The sequence below is a fragment of the Equus asinus genome, chromosome 13 (assembly GCF_041296235.1).
Source record: "Equus asinus isolate D_3611 breed Donkey chromosome 13, EquAss-T2T_v2, whole genome shotgun sequence".
Taxonomy (NCBI): Eukaryota; Metazoa; Chordata; class Mammalia; order Perissodactyla; family Equidae; genus Equus; species Equus asinus.
The window spans coordinates 25,803,388-25,829,541 of NC_091802.1; the positions used below are offsets into that span (position 1 = coordinate 25,803,388).

Consider the following 26,154-nt stretch of genomic DNA (forward strand, 5'->3'; position numbering starts at 1 on the left):
AGATGGCTTCAACCTCACAAGGGTTAAACTCTTGTAGCAGTACACCAGGGATTGAGGCCCTGAATTCCCTGGAACCTTGTGAGGGAAGGATGGAGGAGAGGTGGGCTTGTGTATAAATCACTGCCCTGCACTCAGCACACAAAGAGGACTTTAGACTCAAGGGTTCGTGTATGTACCATGAGTTGCTTCAGAATTTTGCCAGCCTTAGGGTTTGTATGCAGGGACCAGCTTTGAAAACCAAATGTAAGGGAAAAAGTAATCCTTTAAAAAAAACAAGGAACCCAAACTTCACAGGTTTCTTTAACTGAGACCTGTCACCAAAGATGATCAAAAGACAAGCATGTTACCTCTTTTGTGTATATGCACAGCAACTCTGCCAGGCCTGCAGATGATGAGGTTGCCTGTGTCTCAGGGTCCCAGCCTCACTCACTACCGTGGTTTCAGCTCAGAGTCAAAGCAGCCCACGCATATCTATGGCAACTAGTAGAGAAAGAGAGAGGCTTGCTGGTTTTTAAACTGCAAATTGTTAAAAGCCTTTTTTGTTTTCTAAGTTTTCTTTTTAGGATGAAGGTCCAGATAGCACCTCAGAACAACCCACGGAAGCTGGAATCACTGTCTTGTGGAGAAAAGAACCCATCTTAGTGAGAATTAGAAAATAGACTTTACCTTTATTTCTGTCAAGACAAATGTCTTTTTTCTTGCTTGTTTCTCTAGGTCCTTGGGCGGGAAGTATATACCTCCAATAACCAGCTCGGAGGCATCCAGATCATGCACAACAATGGAGTGACCCACAGCAAAGTTTGTGATGACTTTGAAGGGGTTTTCACTGTCCTGCACTGGCTGTCTTACATGCCTAAGGTGAGCCCTTCCTACCCAGCACTGACAGAGCCCACAGAACCACGCCTTTCCCCCACAACTCACTGCCTCTGTATTTGAGGTCTCTTTATGGGGAGGAATTTTTTTTCCGAAACATTCCTCTGAAAGCTGCTGATTTCCCTTTTTCTTAAAGCCATCTTTTACCTTTTAAAATGCTTTTGGATTTCATTGGTTAGGCCCTTTCTGATGTTTTCCAGCCACAGAGGCCTTCATGGCCTGTCTGGGCTCAGACCTCAGCATATTAAGGCCTCCCCTCATTGTGGGTTTTCTCCTTTGTAATAGCCTTCCATCTTTCTGGGGAGCTTCCCAGAAAGCCTGGGCACACTGAAATCGAGTCAGAATGTGCCACTTTATGCCAGGCTCCTATGTGAGACTTGAGACATGCATGTTCCTCAGGGCTTGGCATGCAATTGGGATGCATCTAGCTGATGATTGGGACTAATGGGTGTAATTCCTTATGTGGACCCTGCTGTCTTTGTAACACTTGATGCTGAGTTGGAGTATAGGGCTGTTGTTCACTGATTGCTGTGCTCTTTCCCTCCCAATCTCCTTTTAGAGTGTGCACAGTTCAGTTCCTCTCCTGAACTCCAAGGATCCTATAGACAGAATCATCGAGTTTGTTCCCACAAAGGCCCCATATGATCCTCGATGGATGCTAGCAGGCCGTCCTCACCCAAGTACGTATGTGTTTCTGTGGGTCTCTGGCCCTCAAACTTTCAGTCTTCCTTTCAATCACTAACCAATTCCTGCACAATAGCATGTGACAAAGAAAACAGAGCTACTAAAGTACCTGGAAATGAGAAAAATCTGAAAAACAGCTCTCCAAAGAAAAAGGTGGACAATCTTTCAAGAACAAATGAAAAATAAGTGAAGTGAGATTTATAAATCAGCCATTGAGTCATAAGCAGTACAGTCACTATGCATTTCTTCTGTTTCTTCTGTTATTAAAGCACTTATTACTCAATGGGTTCAGGGACTTTAAAACAGTTAAATATAAGCCATAAAGCCATAGAATTAGAGGACCAGAATCTTCCATCATCTAGTCTCTATCAACAGAGATTAGTCAGATCAGTTTTAGAAAAGGTCTTTGAGACCCTTCAGTGTAGAATGTGACTACACTCTTCTCAGCGAGCTATTGCTGAGCACCCAGCCTGCGTGTGTCCTTCTTTTCTTGTGATGTTGGTAATAGTATTGGTACCTGCTTTAGTTATTAATGTAAGGTTACTTTGTAAGATTATTTATTCATGAAGAGATTGCCCAGAACTTTTAATTTTATAAACACATAGAGTGAGAACAAGCCCTCCCTCCATGTTTATCTAATATATCCCTCTGTCTTGGGGCTGATTTTATCTATCTTTAAAAAACAAAGACAGAAACAAACAAACAAAAAAAAACAGAAAAAAATTAGATAACTCCATGTAAGACAAATGAACATTCTCGTTTGTCAGGCCATTTGGCTCTTTTAACAAACCTTACGTATCAGGTTCTTTTGTGAAGCCCCAAATCCCGCTGCTACATATTGAATCTATTTTTTCAGATTGTTTGAGAAAGTGCTTGTTCTTTTTTGCATGTTTATTGCAACTATTTCAAAGAGAGGCTGTATCTAAAAGAAGGGTGGAATGCAGAAGATAATTTATTAAAGTTCGAGTCACTGTGATTTTGTTGAAAGAGAAAGAGGTCTTCATAAGGAAGACTTAATAACCCTTTGTGGGTACCCGCTCTAAGCCAAGTGGGACTATAAAGCACTTCCATATACATTATCTTATTTGGGCTTAGTATTTCTCAGAGATAAAAGGAGATCAACATTTTGCAAGCTCAGAGAAGTTGTGTTTTGTGCAAGGTTACACAGCTGTTACTTAGGAGTTGGGGGTTAATCTGAAGCCTAACTGTAAATAGTGTATAAAAATCACCAGAGGAAAGTTGATTTTAATTTAAAATTTTACCTGTTGTCTTCAGTGTCTTCGCTTGTTAATCTTAATAAGACTAAATCATTTTTCTTAAAACTCTTTAGAAAAATCTCCATAGTAATCTTCTCCTTACCTCTCACTTTTATACCATGATTATGATAAGAACTATGAATCTAAGATACCTATCAGCCTTAAAATCCAGGGCTTTTCTGGGAGAAATCAGAACAAGACTCAGTGAGCGTTCTCCTGGGTATTATGGGGAGCCATCTTAGCTGGTTTCTAAGCTCTGCACCTGAACTGAACATGACCTGCTCTTTCAAGAGGGTGGTAAAGCCCACCTTACAGTAGTGATAGCCCACCTGACTCCCCTCCCCTCATCAACATATAAGGGAGGAGGGTTTTTAAAGAAAAAAATATTTTCACTTTGAAATGAATTCTGTAGTTCCAAATCATTGTCATTGAAGTAGGAATCATAAAATGATCCAAGCATATAAAGTTGAAATTTCAGTATTCTGATGCACTTAGAAGTTTGGTTTAGAAGCTTCATCAAAATTTGAGCCCTCTTTCATGGGGTGAACAGATGTGTGTGTGTGTGTGTGTGTGTGTGCAGGTGAACATTATCCTGGCCATTATTAATGAGATCCACAGAATAAAATGAAATTTGTGATAAACTAAGTTTTCTGTTTTTGGATAATATTTTTTCATTGACTCCCTAGTAATTCATCCTGCTGTCTATGTGCAGCTAACACTCGCTCCCAAATCGAGTGACTTCAGATTTTAATTTAGTGGAAGCGTTAAAGAAAGCAGATGATTCCCTGTGATAAGTAAAAGCAGATATCTTCTAGGTGAAAAGTTAAAGTCATTTATTAGAGAAGATAGTGCTGTGATATTCTTCAAACTGACGCCCAACACGAGACCAGAATCTAAACGATCGGCTTTCAGCTCACGATAGAGAGATAATTTTGAAATGGATGATCACATTTTACACTGGGGCCATAGAGGCAAGGAATGTAGAACACAGTAATTACAAATTTAGTCTTGATAAAACACTCTCTATCCTGTTTAAGTCAGCAGAGGTTAGCTTGCTTGAATCTCCACTTTTAATTGGTTTTGGACTTGGGTTTTTAGGGGGCGGAGGGCCATGTTCAAATTAGAAGAATCACTGAGAAACCATGAACTGAGAGGGCAAGCTAGGAAACAGTTATTTGCAGAAGCTTTTATGGGGCCTTGGTCAAACATGGATACCTGTGGAACGAAAGTTCTTTTCTTAAACTAAGATGTTGAAAGTTACGTGTCTTGCCAGTGAAGGAAATTCTGTGTGCAAGGGAGGTTAATGACCTCTGTTGCATCTTAAGCGTTACATTTCACTGTCAAAAGTATATGGGCATGGCCCTTTCTGATAGAAAGATTATACTTTGTCAGTTGTAAATGAAGTGGATGTATCTTGTTGCTTTTCTAGCAGAGAAGCTGAGTCCCTTTCCTTTTCCCCAAATTTGGGTCCTCATCTGATCATTAATACTTAGCATTTGGCTGTCTTCAGCTTTCCACTAAAAGAAAATCAGTGGAATCAAAAAAAATTGTAAACTAAGTTTTAAAATAGAAGTAGACATTTTGAAAACATCTTTAATGACTTGGCTGCCTTTTGACAAATGTTTGCCGTGTTTTGAAAAAAGCCAAGTTATTTATTTAAAAGCATGCAAACTCTCTCTGCTAGCTGAACCCCACCGTTTAACAATAAATGATGCTTTTGCTGATAAATGATTCTTTTTATGCAGACTAGCAAATGAAATAGGAGATGATGTCTGAAGGCAAATAAACATTCAGCTGCCTAATGCTTCCGTCTATTATAATATGGATAAAAACAACAAACTCCCCGAAATAATCTCCAACATCTAACCTGAAATTTGCCAATTCCAGTGTATTTTCAATGGATTGATTGTCTTATTCGCTCTTTGTTTCCTTTCTTTCCCTTCCGTAGCCCAGAAAGGTCAGTGGTTGAGTGGATTTTTTGACTATGGATCTTTCTCAGAGATCATGCAACCCTGGGCACAGACCGTAGTGGTTGGCAGAGCCAGGTAAGAGCTCTTTTGTTTTGGAAGCTCTTTTTCCTCCCAACTGCAAACAAGAAAGGAAAGGGCCATGGCTATATAGATTTTTGCCAATAATACTCTTTGTCTAAACTTTCTGAGAATATTGGATTATAGTTACGCCCAAGGCAGCATAACTGGAGCACTGGTTCCCAATAGTCGTTTAGTGTGTTACTCCAATGATGCGTTTAATCTGAAGTCTGGTTTTGACAACATTTCCTTTTTATAATGCTGAAAGAAAAGCTCTTTGGGGGCTGCAAAGCCCAGCTACAATAGCCATAGCCCACCAATCACTCCGTTCTCCCCCAAAGACCAGCTTCTTTCAGGAGTAAGTGACGGTGAATCAAACTCATCTACTTCTCTATGTAACTTGAAAGATCTGTGTAACCTGAAAGAAGTTTCTTCATGACATCGAGATTATTTAAGTAACAAATGTACTTTATTAGCTCATCATCAGATTTAAATTCCAAAAAAAAGTTTACCTTAAAGAGGAGTGAGTAAAATAAGCTGAGATAGGTTGCTGGGATACTTATGTTTTTCAAATGGGAAATTGAAGTTTCTATTAAATTTTAATACCCACTCTAAGAATAGTGCTTCACTCAACAGCAAGCCCTGCACGAAATAATCTGTAGCGCTTACTATAACGAGCACCTGCCAAGGCTGATCTTAATCTCGTTCTGTACTGCAGAGACATGCTGCCCTAGGGACCCACATCTGGAGCTCACCTTCCTCTCGAGAGCAATCAGTTTTCCTTATCTTGGTGAAAAGTGGCACCTGCTCAAGATTCTCAAACATGCCACATTGGGTTGAGATTTAGATTCTAGCCTTGAAAATAATTCTAGGCTTTGTGGTTCTCTCAGTACCTCAGGTCAGCATGCCTCATGCTGCCGGTGACAAGGAGCCATCAGATGGCAGATCCCACAGACAGGATCTTCCGCTGTGATTCTTAATAAGTCAGCCCTGGAGTCAGCCCAGACTGAAAGTCAGAGGGACTAGCTCCCATTTTCTCTCATCTCAGATTTTCTACCTCACCAGTGGCTTCTGGGTCCCAGTGAGAATTATTCTTTGTGCCTGGTAAAATTCCCACTGGGGAAGTGGAGGAGGGGAATGCACCAGAGAGAGAACCTCTTACCCAGGATGTATAGGTTTATTAAACAGAGTCCTCACATCACACTCAGACCAACTTTTTTGAAAATTTGTCTCTTATCTATTCTGCTTCAGTTTTCCTGTCTGTAAAAAACACGACAGATTTTAAGCCTGAGAAAGCCAAACCTTTGTTAAGGTCTTTAAGATGCTCCCATGGGAACAAGAGAATAATGCTTTACACTTATGATTGGAAGGATAGGGATTGTCTGTGAGAAAGATCAGTCAAGCTTGGCTTTGGTTAGCTCTGCCATTGTTTATTGCAACACTCACTCTGACTTCTTCCTTTCTTTCTATCTGATGAGTTCTGGGCTTCTTACTCCAAACACATACACATGCTTGCAAGTATATAAAACACAAATGGAGCTAGCTTCTTTCAAAAGCAGTGACATTTCAAGAAATAAATATAAATGTATTCTTCTGGGATTGTTACTGTAAGTGCTGCCAAAACTCATCTTTGGTATGTATGTTTGGAATATGTGTGCTATTGGCTGTAAATTGTCTTTTATTATTCCATGGCACCTTGTCCAGGGACACACTATAAAACAAGATGTAGCATCTTCATGTGCTAGCCTGATAAAATTTATATGAAGTATAATAGAAAACAGAAGTTGTTCTGAGCTGTTTTCAAGTTCAATAAATAACTGTAATACTCGGATAAAGATGTTCTTTATTAGGTCACATGGGCCCTAATATATAAGTTATAAGTTACCTATTTAGGGTGGCTTTTGCAATTACAAGTTTCCAGTTGGATTGTTAATCATTGTGAACAGAAATATTTCTAAACCCTCCTGTGTACCTCCTGCTCGTTGTCTGGTTGTCTAGAGGGCTTTTGATTCTGATTCAGTGCAAGCAAGTGACAAGGGGCTGGGTGGTCCCCAGTCAGGCCCCTGTTAGGCCTCTGGTGATGACAAGAATCCATTTCCAGTAACCAATGTAACAACCAAAGATCATCCTTCATGGAAAAGTTTGTTATGGAGATGCTGTGGGGAATGAGAGACTATATCCCATCGTAGCCCAAACCCCAAGGAATGCAGCTGAGAAAGTGAAGATTGAATCACATTTTCCAGAGGAAGAACTTAACCTATACCTTATAGCATGCGGTCACGCTCTCTCTCTCTCCCCCTGATTTTCACGAGGAAATCTTTATGAGGACCAAGTTGGGAAGGTATCATGGAGTATGGATGCGGAGGCTTTGAGATCCAACAGTTTTTTAAATTAATGTAGCTTGGAGATTAAATATATACTCCGAATATAGATCACCTACTCTGCCAAGATTACTACTGAAAGTTATCCCTGTCCCATTGCTCTTTTCCAGTGACAGAGAAAGTTAAGGGCTTGTTTAACCACCTCCCTATACTTGGCACGTTTTTCATCATCTCCATAATACACCTACACACTCCCCATCCACATGCCCAGTGATAAGACCTACTGTACCCTCAGATCTTATCTGGAACCACGTTATTAGTACTCCATAGCAAACTGCAGTTCTGGTCCAGCAATGCCAGCATTCATTAAAACAGTTACTGAAAGTTTCAGGTTCCTCCTGCCTTTCAGACCATTTCCCTCCGTCTTCACCAAAGAGATATTCTAGGGTGAACTGAGAAATTTAATTTGGCAACCACAAAGATGGGTGTGTGTGTATGTGTGCATGCACACATGCCAGGCTATTGCACAATGCAGAATGCACAAATGCAGAGGCTCCCCTAGTACAACCCTTGGTTTGAATTTATCCTGTGGTGGGGAATAGGAGTGATTTTGAGGGCAATTTCCCACCATATTTGCAAAAATGTACCAAATTTACCAAATCTGTAGAGTCTCACATTTTATCCCTAGAAGAATCAGATTTCCCCCTGCTGTCTGTATTTGTTTCCAGTTTTTTTCCCCCCAATGTTTTGATATGGGATTGGAAAATAAATGACTAGCTGTAATGTTGACATTATACATTGAGTTCTTATGTGGCTCATTTTTTATCAGGCTAGGAGGAATACCTGTGGGAGTAGTTGCCGTGGAAACCCGAACAGTGGAACTAAGTATCCCAGCTGATCCTGCAAACCTGGATTCTGAAGCCAAGGTAGGTCACCTCAAGTCCCCTGTGCACCTGTGCTTGGAGTTCTGTTTCCCTTCTGCGGAGCCTGGAGATTTATTGGGAGCATTGCAAACCACTGACTTTATCTATCTATCTATCTATCTATCTATCTATCTATCTATCTATGTGACGAAGATTGTCACTGAGCTAATGTCTGTGCCAGTCTTCCTGTATTTTGTATGTGGGATGCCACCACAGCATGGCTTTGATGAGTGGAGTAGGTCCGTGCCTGGGATCTGAACCCACCAACCACAGGCTGCCTAAGGAGAGCACACAAACTTAACCACTATGCCCCCGGGCTGGCCCAAATCACCGACTTTGGAAGGAAGGGCAGTCTAGCAGCCTTGAATGATTTCAGACCATCATGTGCTCACTTTTAAGATGACTCTAAATGGACTGTGAGTTAAATTCTGCCTAACAAATTAAATAGGCCATTTTCAGTGGTCTTGTTGATGCTAGAAAAGAATCTGCTTTTCTTTGATTTTTTTAAAGAATGGCACCTGAGCTAACAACTGTTGCCGATCTTCTTTTTTTTTTTTTTTTCCTGCTTTTTCTCCCCAAATCCCCCCAGTACATAGTTGTGTATTTTAGTTGTGGGTCCTTCTAGTTGTGGCATGTGGGATGCCGCCTCAGCGTGGCCTGACGAGCAGTGCCATGTCCACGCCCAGGATCCCAACCAGCAAAACCCTGGGCCACCAAAGCAGAGCACGCAAACTTACTCAGCCACGGCACCGGCCCAAGAATCTGCTTTTCTTGGGGATGTGGTCTTATAGAAAGGCATCTGAGACAATGCTGAGGACTCTTTGGTCCCAGATTTTCTGAGCACACACATAGAAGAGCTACTACTGGAATTAATAATGAAGTCTGCCCTAACGCCAATTGTGAACACCACAACCCGTCTTTTTTAAGAAAGATGATTATGTTTTCACATCCTGACAACATCCAGAAAATGTGGGGTCTGGAATGCTGGGGTGGAGGTATTCAGTAGGGTGACATGAAGTGTCTTTTCCTTAGCCACAGTACAAGAAAAGATGTACTAAGCACAGGGGTGACAGGACTTGGAGGCTATCTACAATTGGCTTCCTTTGAAGAGTTGTGTAGTTGAGTCACTTAAAGGTGCCTTCGGGTAGCCTAGAACAAGAATTCCTAACACTGCATTTTCCATTAGAAGCAGTAAGGTTTCCCCCTTTTAACTAAAGAGTAGTGGTGTAATCAGGACTTAAAAAGAGGAGTATTTAACAAAGTCAAAGATCTAGGATCCTTTCTTTTTTACTTCAAGGATGATTTCTTGATGAACAACAGATTTTGTTTGTTTGGTTTGATTTTGAGTTTTTAATCAGTAAAACCTTGTTCACCTCAGAGAGATTCCCCCTCAGACTATGTTGTTAATCTTCTCTTTCTCTCTGACTTTTCCCAATAGATCATCCAACAAGCTGGCCAGGTTTGGTTCCCAGACTCTGCCTTTAAGACCTATCAGGCTATCAAGGACTTCAACCGTGAAGGGCTGCCTCTGATGGTCTTTGCCAACTGGAGAGGCTTCTCTGGTGGAATGAAAGGTGATTGACTTAGCTGTGGGCCGGAGGGACATGACTGATTCTCCAGAACCCTGCAGTGGGGAGAGGGCCGGTTTATACTGGGCAGAGCCTGTGGTTGTCCTGACAGCCCATCACCCTAGGCTTTTTGGGGATTATGCTCCCTCTGAGATATCTTCTGAGTTGCAATTGAATGGGAAAATTCAATACGTTTTACAATTCCCTACAAAATTCCACAACACTCTACTAGTATTACCTAGGTGGGCTGCTGTTGTGGATTTGGCTTTCACAGGTAAGTGATGGACTCTTCTGATGGTCTAGGGAAACATGATTGTGCCAGTCTCTGTCCCTTTTTTCTGGCCATGCTCTTTGTTGATGTTACTCTTTAATGCTCCATGATGACCAAGATAGATCTTGAAATTAGCCTTCACCAGAAGAAAACAAACGAATTCTGTACCAGAGGCTGTTCTTTGTGGCAATTTGTGATATGTTTTATTGTTATCCAGCAACAGCCCTGGGCCTGTGGCTCCAGCATATTAGAACATTATTATAAAAGCTCTGCTCTGTGCTATGGGCATTGCTTAGTGATTAGGCAGCCAGTATCACCATTTACTGAGTCCTCTATGTGCAAAGCCACTGTGGACAGTTCAGGAAAGCCAAAGGAAACACACTCAATAACCTCTTTCAGTAGTGAAGCACTCTCTCCAGTGGCTAGAGATTCATGGCCATGCTGAGGCCAGAGACTGTATTTCAGGAGGGGACGAGTTTGCTGATGAGTGTCTACTTCCTTCATCAGGGGAGGCCTGAGGGCTCCAAAGGAATAGCATGGGTTAGGGGAATGGAAGGAAGGAGGAGTTGCTACTGTTGAAGTGAATAGTGTGATCAGAAATAAGGGCATATAAAATGTGAAAGAATGAACTCTCAATAGGGCACCCAGAAATACCTTGGGCAGGAGCATCTCTAGCTTGGAGGGAGGAAAAGCCTGAGTAAGTTACCTTTTTATAGATCAGCAGTCATGTGTAGAGAGAGCATTATGCCAAGAACTTTCCCTTTCCTGGCAAGGAAAAGCCCTGTATTGCCAGGCCTCCCTGGCAAAATGTACACAACTAGGATGATTTTTTTTTTTTTAGTTGAAAAGTTCCCCTTTGCTCATTTTGCTGGAAACTACTACATTTTACACTTTTCTTGGGGCAGATTTGGACTACACATGCAAATTAATGTTTCTGTACTTTATCTTAGGCTATCAAGGTGAATTATTTTTTGACCAAGATGATAAATCAGTGGAAATACCATGAAATATTGAGAGTATAGGTCAAACAAGTCAATCCTACACATTTTTATTGAGTTCTTATGTTCAAGGAACTATACCAGCTACTTGAGAGAAAACAATAATAAGTCAGAAACAGATATTGCCTCAAGGAGTCAAGAAAAATGTCTTGGGCAGAATGATAAATCTGTAATGTATAAACAAAACACCAAGTGTTCAAAAGAGGATGATACTATATTGAAGGGTCTTTTTGGAGGAGGGGCCTGAAACCCCTTTCATGTATATATCTGAGGTTCATTTAGCATCAGATTTCACTTGATCCCAAATTCCTTGGCTGTCAGATTTATATTAAGGTTTAGGAGAGAATTCAATAGTATTACTCCTTACTTACCTCTCTTCTAAGGGGCCAGTGAGTATGTACTCTTGCTGACGTTACTTAGGAGTAAGTCAGCCTGGCTATTTTGTCCTAATAAGTTCAGAGTTGAAAAGTTAGCCATGTGCCACTTGTAGGAAAAGCTTCAATTCTGCTACATATTTTGGCTCAGGCCCAGATTGGCTGCCAGCCCTGCAACAATAAGAACTACAATAAGATTCATTGAGCTCTTTTCACTAGAAACTGTGCTAAGCGTTTTGCATGCATTATCTTACATAATCATCACAACAAGCACCTCTAAGGGGTAGGTTATATTATTATCTGCAATTTATATAAATAAAGGTTTAGGTTAAGTAAATTTCTCAAGATGATTTTGCTAAAAAATGACAGAGTTAGGATAGGAACACAGATCTGTCTGACTTCCTGTTGCACAGTTGGCTGATTTTAGAGCCTAGGACCAGAACTAGATTTACCAGAACATCCCTAGAATAGAATATCTAGGTTCCTGAGAAAGTTATTATCCATCTACCTCTCCTCTGCTTTGGGGTTGTCCTTGGTTATTGTGAGAAGAAACTTCAAGAGCTCAGAAATGTTATGTTTTTTTATTGTGGCAAAATATGCATAACATAATATTTATCATTTTAACCATTTGTAAGTGTATAATTCAGCAGCATTAAATGTGTTCACAGTGTTGTGGAACCATCACCACCATATATACCCAAAACTTTTCCGTCATCCCTGATGTAAAGTACCCATTAAACAATAACTCCCCATTTTCCCCTCCCCCATGCCCCTGGTCAAAAATGAGTTATTGGCTTGATACAGACCAGGGCCAGCCTTGTCTTCTGAATTTTGGTGCTGCTACATCCATTTATACATCACTTAAGACAAATAAGCTTTGGGGAAGATAGAGATCAGTGTGAAAGTAGGAAGGGAAAGAACATCTGCCTTTCATATTTACATACAGGTCAGGATGTTTCCTACGTATTATCTCATGTAAAGGGACCTAAGCTGAGAGTCATTCCATATCCCTTGGGGAGATGTTTGCAGTTTTGGTTTCAATACTGGCTGGGGATTATGCAGGGAGGGAAAATAAACAATTATGCCATCCCTCAGTGCACACAAACACACAGCCAGGAGCCGACTGCACTGTGGGTAAAATGACTCCAAAATTGTGTGTAATGAGTAGGAAAAGATTAGAGACAGCTCTTGCTATGCTGAAAATTGACATTAGTGGAGGGAAAAAAAAACTCTTTACTAGTCGGCCTAGGAGGTCTAATTCGAGCAGTAAAAATATAAATAAATAAATAAAAGCATGTCAAGATGGTATTGGTGCTTTTTTTCCAATGAGTTCTATCTGGCCGGAAGGCTATTCAGCATAATGCAAAATTAAATTATAAAAACTGGCTGAATATTTAGATGGAAGAGCCATTTGGAAGCAGTTTATTTAGACGAACCGGCAATGACCCACAACAGGGAGACATCAAGCGTGAAATTTACTAGAAATTAGCACCAGGGTCCCAGCCTCAGCATGAATAGCTTGATAGGATGCAAATCCCAGTGATATTAAGCTGCCTCACTGCTAGTGCTACAGGGTCACTCTCAGTTGGCTTTTCATGTTATACTTATTATTTTTTCCTGGGACAGGTTATAAATAACAATAAAAAAACATTTATTGAAAACTTTAACTGGAATGAAAGTCTATTTTAAACTCTCTGATTACTTGGATGTAGAAATACAATGTCAGCTGGCCATAATGAACTCACAAGAAACATTATGTGTATGCGGTGTGTGTATGCCTAATGTTTACCTTCAGCTTCTCACACATAATCTCGCCTCAAGCCAGTAAGATCCTTCTAGTTTCTAGATGGGGCACTGTGGAAAGACCCTGCCACCCTGCTCCCTTGTTTGGTACATGTGGATGCCACGCTTTATCCATGTTGTGTAACAGTGAAGGCCCTGGGCAGGGGTGGTGCCTGGGTGCTGAGAACATAGTGTGTGATCACCGTTCAGGCAGATGGACTTTGCCCAGAATACTCAGAAAGCTCCAAGCTCCCGCCTCTTCAGTGAAGAACCTATCAGTATTTTCCATTCCCAGCTTCATTTCTCGGGGCTGGAGAATTGACAGTCAGCATATACATAGCTCAAAAATTCACTAGACTGATTGCTGGCCTAAACCCTGGGAGGCCCCTCCTCTGCTACTCTTGGCTGTGCTTTTGCTTTGTTTCTTAACTGTGAAGGGATTTCAGACAAGTATGTCAGATTGTTGCCAAGTGCCTTTCAAAATGGTGGTTTAGGGCAGCTGTGATTCAGAATAATGTCATTTGTGGAGTTTGTGTGTAGATGTGTTTGTTTATATTTGAATAGCCTTTGTTGCTTTTTGGGTGTTTTGGTGAATGGGTTGTGGTCTCTTGGTGTTCCAGGTTAGATGGAAGCATTGTTTTCAGTCCTAAGCTTGTCAGCTTTAATGAAACTTGATGCCACTTTTCTACTCACAGTCTTGGGGCCTGAAGGTAATTGTGTGGCAGTTAGCTCCAAGCCCTTCACATAGCTGGTATTGTCATCAGTACCCTTTCTGACATTTCGGAACATCCCAAAAAAACAGGCAAAATTTAGAAATATTCATTTATTCAAATCTCTTTTTTGGTTTTTATTTTACTCAGTCATTGTATCAGATGCTGGAAAGGTTGCCCCAGCCTCATGCTCTTTCCCAGCGATAAGAATGATGAGGTAAGAATGAGGTAGTTGGGCCTGGCCCGGTGGCGCAGTGGTTAAGTTCGCACGTTCTGCTTCTTGGCGGCCCAGGGTCCGCTGGTTCAGATCCCGGTTGTGGACACGGCACCGCTTGGCAAAAGCCATGCTGTGGTAGGTGTCCCACGTATAAAGCAGAGGAAGATGGGCACGGATGTTAGCTCAGGGCCAGTCTTCCTCAGCAAAAAGAGGAGGATTGGCAGTAGTTATCTCAGGGCTAATTTTCCTCAAAAAAAAGAAAAAAAGAAAAGAATGAGGTAGTAGAATGTGGACTTTAGAGCCAGAAAGATCTGTATTCAAGTCTTATCTCTGCCACTTACTCACTTATTTAACTAAGCCTCAGTTCACACATCTGCACCTTCAATATAAGAAGAAGATGCTTTTTCTGATGATTAAATGGCTTGTATGTGTGTATATGTAATCACACTCCCTGGTACGCAGTAAGCTGGCCATGATGCTGAAAAAGAGGGACCAAAGTCCATTCCACAAAAATAAAATGTACACATACTCAACTTTATGCCAAACACACTATTTACATGTACTATGAAATTAAGTTTTTTGAATTAAATAAATGAGAGTACGTTTTAAATAAAGTCCCATTCTTTTTGGAAGCTGGGTCTGTTAATCATGGTGCAGAGGCAGATTTTGATGTAGATATGCCTTTAATAAGCAGAAGTAAGTGAAGAGGTTGGAAACTTTGTCTTCCTTTACCTCTAACTTGCTTTTTTCTTTTTCGTGTAGAGTGACTTTTTTGGTGCTGTTTTCTGTTTTACTTTCTCCTTTTATCTGTGCCTCTCATTTCTTCTCTGTGCCTGATTCCATTGGGCCACGTCTTCCTGTTACTTTTTCTGAGACTGTACTCTTGGCAGCACTGAAAAATGTACTGCTAATTACACAATTATTTTATTATGTAACACTGGTTGAAATATCCACTAAAGAATTAATTTAGTTAAAATAATTTGAACTGAGCAATTATTTTCATAACCACAGAATTAGCGTTAAGCGCTTAAAGTCCTTTATTCCCTGCTCTTCATACAGCAGTTGTGTAATTAGCAGTAAATTTTTTTGGTCTTTGCTTTCCTCCCAAAGGAATAAATGTCTTTGCTCTCTGATCATATATGCAGAGTATATGACCATACACATTCCACATAGAATAGGGAGTTTTTCCTGGAGCAACTTCTGAATTTTTGGAATTTCTGAAGTCTTCACAGACCAGCCAGGGAGAAAGGAACATGCCTTGCAGTGTACTGTGCTCACTGATGGCTTGTATATAGAGAGCCATTTTCACTTTGGAGAAGGTGGCAGTTTAATTTGTCAGTAACTATGCTGAAAACGTTTTCTATTTGGTTTGCTTTAAACTTACTGAAAAATGCTTCTTTGCTTTGGATTTCCAGAATTGATTTATTCCAAATTGAGATCCTCTCTTTGATAGGAAAGTTTGAACACAGCTGAACCTGTTATTTGGTGTTTAAAAAGGATCCATTGTGGTTCCACTGAAATACTCATTAAACTTCTGGAATCATAAACCTAAAACTTTAGCAATATTTAGACTTTAGTGAGCTAGGAAATGGGAAGAAGTCATAGATTGTTGGGAAATAAATAACTGATCCTGCTTTCCAAGGACTCACGTTATTTGTGCATCAGGAGTCCCTTTTCTTCAGGTTTCTCCTGGCCTTGGAGGGATTACAAAGTATACTCTTGAGCAGAACAAAGAGGTGGTTCCTCTTTTTATATGGGCTATGTGGTATTTCCAGTAAATACCTAAGCATTTTAAATTTTTTTTCTCTCATTGATACCATAATAAAAATGCAACTGTTAAAGACTTAATTTGTTTTCCTTTCTTGTTGTGTTCTTTCCCAAGTATTTATGTGCTCATTCATTCATTCATTCATTCACTCAGCAGACGCTTACTGAGGACTAACTATGTTCCAGGCACTAGACAGGACACTGGGGATACAAAGATGAAAGATGCAGTTTTTGAAGATAAATTTTTTGGTTTTGGTGACAAAGATTGGCCCTGAGCTAACATCTGTTGCCAATCCTCCTCTTTTTGCTTGAGAAAGATTGTCACTGAGCTAACGTCTGTACCAATCTTCCTCTATTTTATATGTGGGACGCCACCATAGCATAGCTTGATGAGTGGTATGTAGGTCCACGCCTGGGATCTGAACCCACAAACCCTGGGCTGCTTAAGTGGAGTGCACACATTTAACCACTACACCACTGGGCTAGCCCCGAAGACAAAATTTTTGAAGGATCCATTTCCATTAGCTGCACATTTTAAGAGCTTATCACATGCTAAGTATCCTGAGAAGAATTGAAAAGAGCCTAAATAGTTCCTTCCTTCAGAAAAGTTAATGTAGTGAGAGAGATCACATATTGACATGAAAAATACTCAACATCTGTAGAGCAAGTGTGAATTAATGTGGTGAAACCTGAGTACAGAAATTCAGGGAGGATATGAAATGGATATGCAATCCATACGGCCTGCACACTGTATCTTATGAAAGACAGTACACTTCTCTTATTCTTGTGAAGATTGTCTGGAGTCTTGAACCCCCAGATCTGTCACCTCTGGCCATGAGCATCCTCCTCATGGAGGCACAGTGAGCCATATAAATACTGTTTTCTCTGTGTGCCATGATGTGAACAATGTTTGGAAGCCCTGTTTCATGATTTCTGATTTGTCTTGTTCTCCATAGATATGTACGACCAAGTGCTGAAGTTTGGTGCTTACATCGTGGATGGCTTACGGGAGTGCTCTCAGCCTGTGATGGTTTACATTCCTCCCCAGGCCGAGCTTCGGGGTGGCTCCTGGGTGGTGATTGACCCCACCATCAACCCCCGGCACATGGAGATGTATGCTGACCGAGAAAGCAGGTAGCACTCTTTCCTTATTTCCATTCACCGCCTCTAAGGATCCTCTAGCTGTTGGTTTCCTCCTGGAGAATGTTATAACCAAAAGAACTTTATTTGAATATGTCCATTCCCAGAGAGCTTCAAAGTCAGAAAAATAGGCTTTCTAAGTAGAGTCTACTGGTATGAGAAAGAAACCAGGCTAGAGTCAGGCTTTTTCAATGTGGTTCCCCCACCCTGGACTCTTTTACCACAAAGTCCTCTAAACCAGGCACCCCCAAACTCAGAGAGATCTCTCCTTCTCTTGTTCAGATATGCCTGTTCACTATCTCTTTCTTAGGTGTGTGGCAGAGGGAGCTTTAAGCTAGTCAGAGTGGAAGGACTGAATCGTTAGTCTGGAGTTCTAGGGTCTTAACCCAGCTCTGCCACTGACTGGTGAGGAACTTGGATCAGTCCTCACTCTCCCTGGCTGCTTCTCCTTGTCTGTAGAACAAGCTGAGGGATCACTGAGGTGCACCACAGCACCTGCATTCTGTGGTTCCAGACCAAGGCTTCTCCCTCAGAGTCCAGTGTCTCACTCTGGCATTTTAGGAGACTGGGACGACACTGTGTTTGTAGCACCCAAAGTACTGCAAGAGAAAGTCCCAGACTTTTGTTGGGAAGTGGTACACGAGAGTACTTAAGTAAATAGATCTAATCCAGCTTCCTTTCGTAATCTGTTTTCAAACCTTTCCAAAGTAGGTAAATTTCACGCCATATTTCCTTGACATTTTCCATGCCAATTCCTACATCCAGTTGTTTTATTAGAGCACTTGTGTGTCTCTTTTCCCAAAAACCTCAGCCTCCCATTTCAAAACCTGCTTAGTAGAGTCCAGTAGTTTTATTGTCAAATCCATAGGCTAGCATTCTGTATGTAGGAATTTATTATTTTTAAGTCCTAACCTAGCCCCGATCTGATGTCAGATCAAAGACAGTTCCTCTGCACACTTGGGAACAAGACTGTCTGGTTTCAGGGGCTGGCTCTGAGGCCAAGTGGTTAAGTTTGCACGCTCCGCTTCGGCGGCCTAGGGTTCGGATCCTGAGCATGGACATGGCACCACTCATCAGGCCATGTTGAGGCGGCGTCCCATGTGCCACAACTAGAAGGACCACAACTAAAAAAATATACAACTAAATACTGGGGGGATTTGGGGAGAAAAAGCAGAAGAAAAAAAAAGATTGGCAACAGTTGTTAGTTCAGGTGCCAATCTTTAAAAAAAAAAAGACTGGTTTCAAATCCAACTCTGTCGCTTGTTACACTTAGACATGTCTCTTAACTTCCTGTACCTTAGTTCCTCATCTGTAAAATGAAGGTAATAGTACCTTACCTCGTAGTCTATGTAGACTGGGCATAGGATTATTGTGAAGATTGATATGTAAGCACTTAGAACAGTGCCATGCACACAGTAAGCATTAGCTGTAATTTTTTTTAAATGTAAAAGGTGGCCCGGCCTGGTGGCACAGCGGTTAAGTGTGCACATTCTGCTTCTGTGGCCTGGGATTCACCAGTTCGGATCCCGGGTGCAGACATGGCACCACTTGGCACGCCATGCTGTGGTAGGCGTCCCACATATAAAGTAGAGGAAGATGGGCATGGATGTTAGCTCAGGGCCAGTCTTCCTCAGCAAAAAGAGGAGGATTGACAGATGTTGGCTTAGGGCTAGTCTTCCTCAAAAAAAAAAAAAAATGTAAAAGGAGTTTTGTTTTGTTTTTTTTTTTAAAGGTGTTTAGGGTAAAGTTCCTGGTAACAGAGCATTATTAGTATGCACTAGAAGTAATGCGGAGACCTTTCATTTTCCATCAGTAGGCAGAACATTTTCTCTACTGCTTGGCCTGGCCTAGTCTGTCTGAGTCCTACCAGCGGACTCACCAGCATCGACCCCTCATTGTATGGCCCACGTACTGGAGGTTGTTCCCTACCACTGCGCCTACATCATCATTTTTTTTTTCCTGGAAAATAATGGATTCCTGTTACCCTTGTCAGCTATAGGTGGTGGAATCTGTATTCTTCTGCCTCTGAGATGGAAGTAGCCTGGTGTGGTAATGAGAATTATTTTAACTGCTTTTTGCCAGGCCTTTCTCATACCTCACTTAGACACTTCTCTGGTGCCTGCTTCTCCCCCTGGGGTTACTTCTGTGAACCATGGGTGGGCAAAACCATAATGAAGCTATTTCCTGGTCCACAAATTGTAACTGGCCTCATTCTGTAGTCTCCTTCCTTTAAAGTGCCTTTATTTTTATTTTGTTTTCTTTCTCTCTGATCTAGGGGCTCAATTTTGGAGCCAGAAGGGACAGTAGAAATCAAATTCCGCAGAAAGGATCTGGTGAAAACCATGCGTCGGGTGGACCCGGTCTACATCCACTTGGCTGAGCGATTGGGTATGTCTGCTTGTCCTCCTGGCAAATCAATGAGCCATTCAACTGATTTGTAATGAGTGCATTCATAGGCCAGGGGAGGAGGCACTGAAGCATTTGATCAAATTCATGATAATCTTTATTTACTGTCCTCTATATGGTAAGAAACCTAGTAGAATGAAATAGTGTGTGTAATAGGAGGGAAAGTGGGCTCTAAAAAAGCAAAAGTCACCTGATTTTTCTTCTGATATTTCTTTACAGTTCAAATAGCCCATCTTTCTAGGTTTGTGGATGTCCTTGTAAAGAATGATTAGCTAGAAGTTGCTGTTGGGGGCAGGCTAATCAGGCAGAGAATATGCTAGACTTAGATGTCCTGTCTCTACTTGTCTCTTTGGACAAGCCAGCCTCATTTCTGAGGGATGTGAGTGTCAGTGTCATGGGATGGAAAAGCTGGAGACTACCCAGGCAGTGTTGTGGGGCCACCCTGAGCTAGAGAAATGGAAGTAGAGACTGCACTGTGTGCTTCCAAACAGAGGTTGCGGCAGCCACTGCCTTGGAGCCTCTGCATTGGGTGCTTCCAGCCATCCTCCGTTGCTCGTTCGTTTCTGGAGCCCTTGGAAGGCACTAGCAGTGTGAACATAGGACTGAACCATGGGAGCCCTGTGTTGAGTCCAGAGTCTGAATGAATTTCCGAGTCTTTTAAAACACTGATTTTCCGCCAACGTCTCCCATGGAGCCCCTTACTATGTTAGTAAAGATAATTGCTTGAGGTTCTTTTGTTTGCTGGTTTGTTTTGATTTTTTCTAAAGGAACAGAGATTGTCTTTAAAAGGTAGTGAAACGGTGAATGAAAGGCATAAAGAAGAAATGCTAGCTCATTTATGTTCCAATTAGTAATTTAGTTAATAAAGTACCATTTGTAGACTCTTCATATCCTCACCATCTAAAGACACAAGAACTTCTGAGTGTTTGCCTGCACATCCTGGCATTTGGAGCCCTGAGCCAGGTTGCCTGCCAAACACAGTGACTTGGGTTACAATAAACCGTATTTGTGTCCCATTGTTTGCCATTAGCTAACAACCACCAATAACTCTAACTCACCACAGCCTGATCCTTTTATGGGAAGTACACACATACAACAAGAAATTGGCAGACTTGTTTCTAAAATCTATTGCCACCCAGAATTGTTGTGGGTTTTTTCTCTTTCTTCTCCAAAGAGGATAATTACTTCTGACCAACACCATACACTTTAATTAAAGTAACTGCAGCTCAAGAGCAAGTTACTCACAACTGTACAGAGAGAGAGCTCTAAAAGCTTCAGCCACTGATAAGCATCTCACTTAGATGGCTCATAATTGCTCCCAGCATCCGGCAATCGTTGCTGCTGTTTTTACCACTAATTCTGTACAAAGGCAGCAGTGCCACAATTGCAGGACACAGTGAATTGCATAATTTTCTCTCTTTTTTTTTTCTTTTGTTTTTTTTTCTTTTTTGCTGGTTTTCTTTCTGGCCAATTTAAAATTTGTCAAAGTCGGTCTTCTTCTGGATCACTGCCCTTTGATATTTCGCGCACTCCATTTGCCACAAACAAGCCGCAGGGCCGCAGTTCATGCTGACTCTAGCAGAAGCAGAGAGAGCTCCATTTATCTTACACTGCCTGCTGAATTCCTACTCATTAACTGGGGGTTCACTGCCTCTTTTTAACCCCCCAATGGCTGTTATCATCCCTTCAGAGTAACTGGGTGGTAGGAAGAGGGATCCTCTCTGACATCTGTTTGCAGAACGACTGGATGGTGAGGAGTGTGGGGCTGAAGCTTCTTTCTCTTGAAGGAAAGTGATACCACTCCCGTCTTCACCCAGCGCCTTTTAGCTTTTGAAACACAGGAAGGGGAGAGGGAGGAGACTCCCAAGTGATGGTCGTTTAATCATTTGTTACAAATCATCTCATTATCAATTTCCTATCTGCATTGAAGAAAACCATATTTATTTAACCTTGACCAAAAGGGCACTAGAGAAAGAATCCTTAGTCTGCTAAATGTGAAGCAGGCTCTGGCCCAGGGCAGTGTGGGAATATGAACAGTAGATCTGGAATAAAATAACTGTACAAGACTTGGTTATGTTGCTTATAGATAAACTGTTCAACTTCTCCAAACATCAGTTTCTTCATCTAGAAAGTGGGGATAATACCCCCACCTAGCTAATGTGAGGATCAGATGAATGTGCGTTTGCTTTGAATCTGTGAGGCATTTTTCACACATGGGGATTGGCATCGTTTCCTTTCTCTCTTAATCATTAGAAGAAGCAGATGCTGTATTTGGCATCGAGCATTCTCTGTGGCTGAGGTCCGCTTTTGGAGCAAGTGGTATAGGAAAGGAAATGAGAAACCGCAGTGGTCTTGTCCCTCAGGTGTTTGCATCTTTCAGGGAGATCCTACACACCCGGGCATGTCTGTGACACCACAGATGAGCAGGGATGTAACAGAACATGCTGTGAACCCAGCTCCTTGTGGGTTCACGTTAGCTTTTGGCTCCTTTCTCAATGCCTAGAACCAAAATACCAAAATGCTTTTTCACAAAGTGGGTGAAAATGACCTTATTTTCCAGATTGGGAGTTTGAGGCAAAAAGAAGAGTTGGTCAATCATCCAAGATACAAAGTAAATGTATGTCAGAGCCCAGATGGAATTCTAGTTCCCTGTGTTCTACTTTTCTTAGGATTTCCCCAGATTTTACCTCAGCTAAATACTGTGCCTGATCAAAATTAAATAAGAATTCTTTCCCCTTGTGATCTAAAGCCAATTCCACTGAGAAAAATCTGATTTAGGAGAAAGCCTGTGGGAGTGGCTGTTATCTTGGGTTCCCAATCTCTTCCCAAACCGGCCTCTGCACTGGGGAGCATGCTGTCGTATCACTAAAACAAACCAATGCACAACTGATTGACTGTATTCAGAAACAGAATTACTGTTTATTCTCTAAGGATAATTAGTAATATTTCATTTCTTAGCAGGTAACTTCATCTCTTTCATAATTTTTATTTTTAAAAAAACGCCTTTTTGTCATTTTATGTAGTTAGTCTGGGTGAGAGATTATTCATTACTGGTTTGCAGTTCTGTGAGTATGACAGCGAGTGTGAAAATGGTACCTACATTGATTCCTGGCAGAGCTAAAGGGAAGAATTAACCCAGAAAGAAATGTGGTGTAATCCCCATTACCAGAGTCTTGCATTGTTGGACCAGTCCTGACCCTGGATTCTCAGAACTAGGGCTCAGTAGAGTCTGTGCAGGGAGGTGAACATCCTACCTTTCTAGTTGGCTTAAGGAAATTAAATTCCTTCTCTGGAATTGGAGCCCCAGCCCTCCAAGGCCTCTTTGTGTCTCTCTGACGTCCTTCTACCTCCTCACAGAGCCAGGAGCTGGGAGAGTGGCTGTGGAGCGGGACGGCCTCCTTGCCTGGCCTCTTGAGTTGCTGTGACCTGAGGTCCCCTCCTGGATCCTCAGCCTCCTCTTGTGTTCAGAGGGAAGTAACAAATCAATTTAGATAGAGAACTGTCGAGCCCTACTGTGAAGCAATTGTAAGTTCCCCACTGTCCTTCTCCCTTAATACAAAGAACACCCGGGCAAATGTGCCCAATACTGGCACTTTATTCTGCTCCAGACACACATCTTAGTCATGGCCCTGTTCCCAGGCAGCCGGGCAGCCTGCCATGCAGCACCTCAGCTATGCCCACGTGGATCGTGCCCTGGGAGTGACAGTCTGACAGGGGCAGAGGCAGCACTGGCTGAGCACTGCTGCTGGCCCTGCGAGGCCTAACCAGCACCCAGCATGCCTTCTGGCCTGAGGCACCTCAGGTGCAGATAGAGTATTGTGGCTGCAGGTGAGGATAAATGTGTCTGTAAAAAACTTTGGGGGCTGGCCCTGTGGCCGAGCGGTTAAGTTCACACGCTCCACTGCAGCGGCCCAGGGTTTTGCCGGTTTGGATCCTGGGTGCAGACATGGCACAGCTCATCAGGCCATGTTGAGGTGGCATCCCACATGCCACAACTAGAAGGACCCACAACTAAGATATACAACTATGTACAGGGGGGATTTGGGGAGATAAAGCAGAAAAAAGAAAACTTTGGGGACCAACCCAGTGGCATGGTGGTTAAGTTTGAATGCTCCACTTTGGCGGCCTGGGGTTCACAGGTTTGAATCCTGGGTGTGAACCTGCACATCGCTCATCAAGCCATGCTGTGGTGGCATCCCACATACAAAATAGAGGAAGATTCGCACAGATGTTAGCTCAGAGCCAATCTTCTTTACCAAAAAAAAAAAAAAAACACACACACACACTTTGGGAATGCCTTCCTCCCAGGCCTTCTATTTAGCAGCCAGGATAACAGGAAAAGGACACTTCCTTGGATTAAGGGGATTCAGGGGTTAAGCTGCTTTTGTAGTAGAGGTGATCAAAGTATCTGAGCTGTGCATGTTTTTCCATCTCTTGTGTCCATCTTCAAGATATCGTAAGCTAAGAAAAGCCAGAGTTGCTTATTTGAGGCAGAAAGCACTGTCCTTACCTGGAAAGTTAAGCCTAGGAAAGAAAGAAGTTCCAATACCTGTGTCTGGGAAGTGGCTTCTGGCCTTCTCACCTCTTGTACATGGAGTATCCTTACTGGCACCGTGGCCATCCAGACACTGGGCTCTGTGGTAAGTAGGCCAATGAGAAACAACATAAGTTTTTCCATAATGAAGGTAGAGATGATGGGATCATGTCTTCTCCTTAAGTTAGCAGCAGCTTAAAACCCACCTCATCACACTCATTCAGAAGCTCTTTGGCTTGGTGCAATTTAGTACAATAGTGACCACATCTGGGAAGAAGAAGGGGTCGTTTTGGTGTGATCCGGTACTCTGTGTTAAGAAAAGCACCTGGGCTTGCTTCTTCCCAGGAGGCAGTGATTCACAGTTCTGTCAGGCTGGAGAGACCTGGCAGGCATTTTGTTAGACTGAACTTCAGCTTCTACCTGCCTGAAGTCTGTCATCAGAATATGTCTGAGAGAGCCTGTTCCCCGGTTGGCCACAGCTAACCCAGATCCCTGTTCCTCGACCTGCCAGACTCAGGGGAGCAACTAAGGGAAAGAAAATAGTAAAGACTGCAAGGCTTATTGCCACTAGAATTCAGAGAATTCTGTGCTGTTTCCTGACTCTTGTGTGAGATGTTGGCATGGGAGCACAGGGGACAGGCCTGCAGGGGGGTAATATAATTTTTTACTCCTCTTTGGAAATCTCTGGGTTTACTATAATGATTTTAAAAAATGTGAACAGCAGAGCACTAACACCATTGCAAGGAACCTTAGGGTTAAACATCCCTTGAGAGAATTGCTGTTAAAATCAATATGCAAATACAGTTGTATTTAGATAGGTATGGCCCCCTTTGAAGAAAAGCAGATATATGAAAATGGGATTTTGAAAAAAACTAGATACATTGGGAGAAATTATTCCCATTACAAAAGGATTATTTGCTTTACCAAAGGATTCACTGCAGGGTTCCTTCTAAATAGCTCCCTTAACGCATTTAAAACAGGATCTGATTTACGCAGTTTTTCAAGAATGCTTTTGTATAAGAAAGGCACACCTGTTATGGATACGGAAATAGTTTTGCAGGGATTTTTTTCACCCTCTTACTATCTTTATAGAGAAATTTCTTTCAACATAGAAAATGTGATTACATAGATCTTTTAAACAACTACTTATGTTTGTACTTCTGAATCTTAATAAGATTCCAGTCTTTTTAATGCTGATTTTTCAGTCTCAAGGTTGAGGTATGGTGTGTGTTCTTACATCTGAGATTTTCAGGAGCTTAGTAGGGAGGGTGGTCCAGTCCTTTTCTTTAGCTTCATAAGTATTTAACCAATCAAAGCAAATTGCTTGCTTAAGAGAAAACTTTAATTTAACATCATATTCTTTCATAAAACATTCGTCCTATTTGCCAGATTAGGGTTGTTACATAAATGAGAAACAGAGCTCAAAAGAGGAAAGAGATTTCTGCAAGGTCACCTAGTGCCTTTGGCTGAGTAGAGTGTTTCTAGCCTATCAATCTGGTTTTTATTCCAAACTTCGAAGGTCTCACCCTCCTGCACAGGGTGTGGTCTGCTCATCCTCAGGGTCAGGCTCCTCCTCTGGCCCTCCCTTAGTGTCATGGCGGGGTGCAGAACACCTCCTGCTGCAGAAATCAGCTGTCTCCTTGGGAGCTTCTCTTCAGCTTTGACCCCATGGAGGAGAGATGTGGCTTTTCATTATGTCCTGGCCCTGGGAACACCTGACAGGCTGCTGCCCTCTGGACACTTGTGGGTCAGTTTAACTTGTTTCATTTAAAGAGCATGGGCTCTGAAGCTAGCCTACCAGAGCTCAAATCCCAGCTCCACCGTTTCCTGGCGTTGTAGCCTGGGACAAGTGACTCACTTTTCTGTGCCTCAGTTTCTTCATCTGAAGGTAGTGGTCTTTTAGGGCTGTTGTGAGGATTAAATGAGATGAAAAGTACTTAAACAATCCTCCTGGCACATGGTGACATCTCAACAACGTCAGCTCTTATTTGATCAGACTGGTAATGCCTCTTCTGTATTTAACACTTTACCTTAAAACTTTTTAATTAAAGCTTGAATTTTTAAGATTTCATGGGGACTTTTTATTTGGGGAAGGAAGGAATGGGAATAATCTACCTCTCTTTCCCCATTTCAGCCTTTTCCTAAAGTAGGATTCTAGAAAAGAATGACTTTTCTCTCTGTAGCATATTCTTAAACACACACACACACATGCGCGTGCACCCCTACTTGCTTTCCTAAAAACCCTGAGGCCCTGCAATCTGGCTAGGAAAGAAAGAAAACCATTCCAAGATATTTAATTGTAC

The 26,154-nt window shown here is 42.0% G+C and overlaps 1 protein-coding gene across 8 annotated transcripts in view; it reads left to right on the forward strand.

Annotated features, from left to right (window-relative positions):
• ACACA (acetyl-CoA carboxylase alpha) overlaps window positions 1-26,154 on the forward strand; it is a 267,372-nt gene that overhangs the window by 222,710 nt on the left and 18,508 nt on the right. For all 8 annotated transcript variants that reach the window (XM_044745744.2, XM_070482836.1, XM_070482837.1 and 5 more), the window contains 7 exons: window positions 715-858; window positions 1,433-1,553; window positions 4,762-4,858; window positions 7,991-8,087; window positions 9,523-9,658; window positions 16,728-16,905; window positions 19,187-19,299. In XM_044745744.2, the coding sequence (XP_044601679.1) occupies window positions 715-858; window positions 1,433-1,553; window positions 4,762-4,858; window positions 7,991-8,087; window positions 9,523-9,658; window positions 16,728-16,905; window positions 19,187-19,299 (886 nt within the window). The remainder of the gene's footprint in view (window positions 1-714; window positions 859-1,432; window positions 1,554-4,761; window positions 4,859-7,990; window positions 8,088-9,522; window positions 9,659-16,727; window positions 16,906-19,186; window positions 19,300-26,154) is intronic.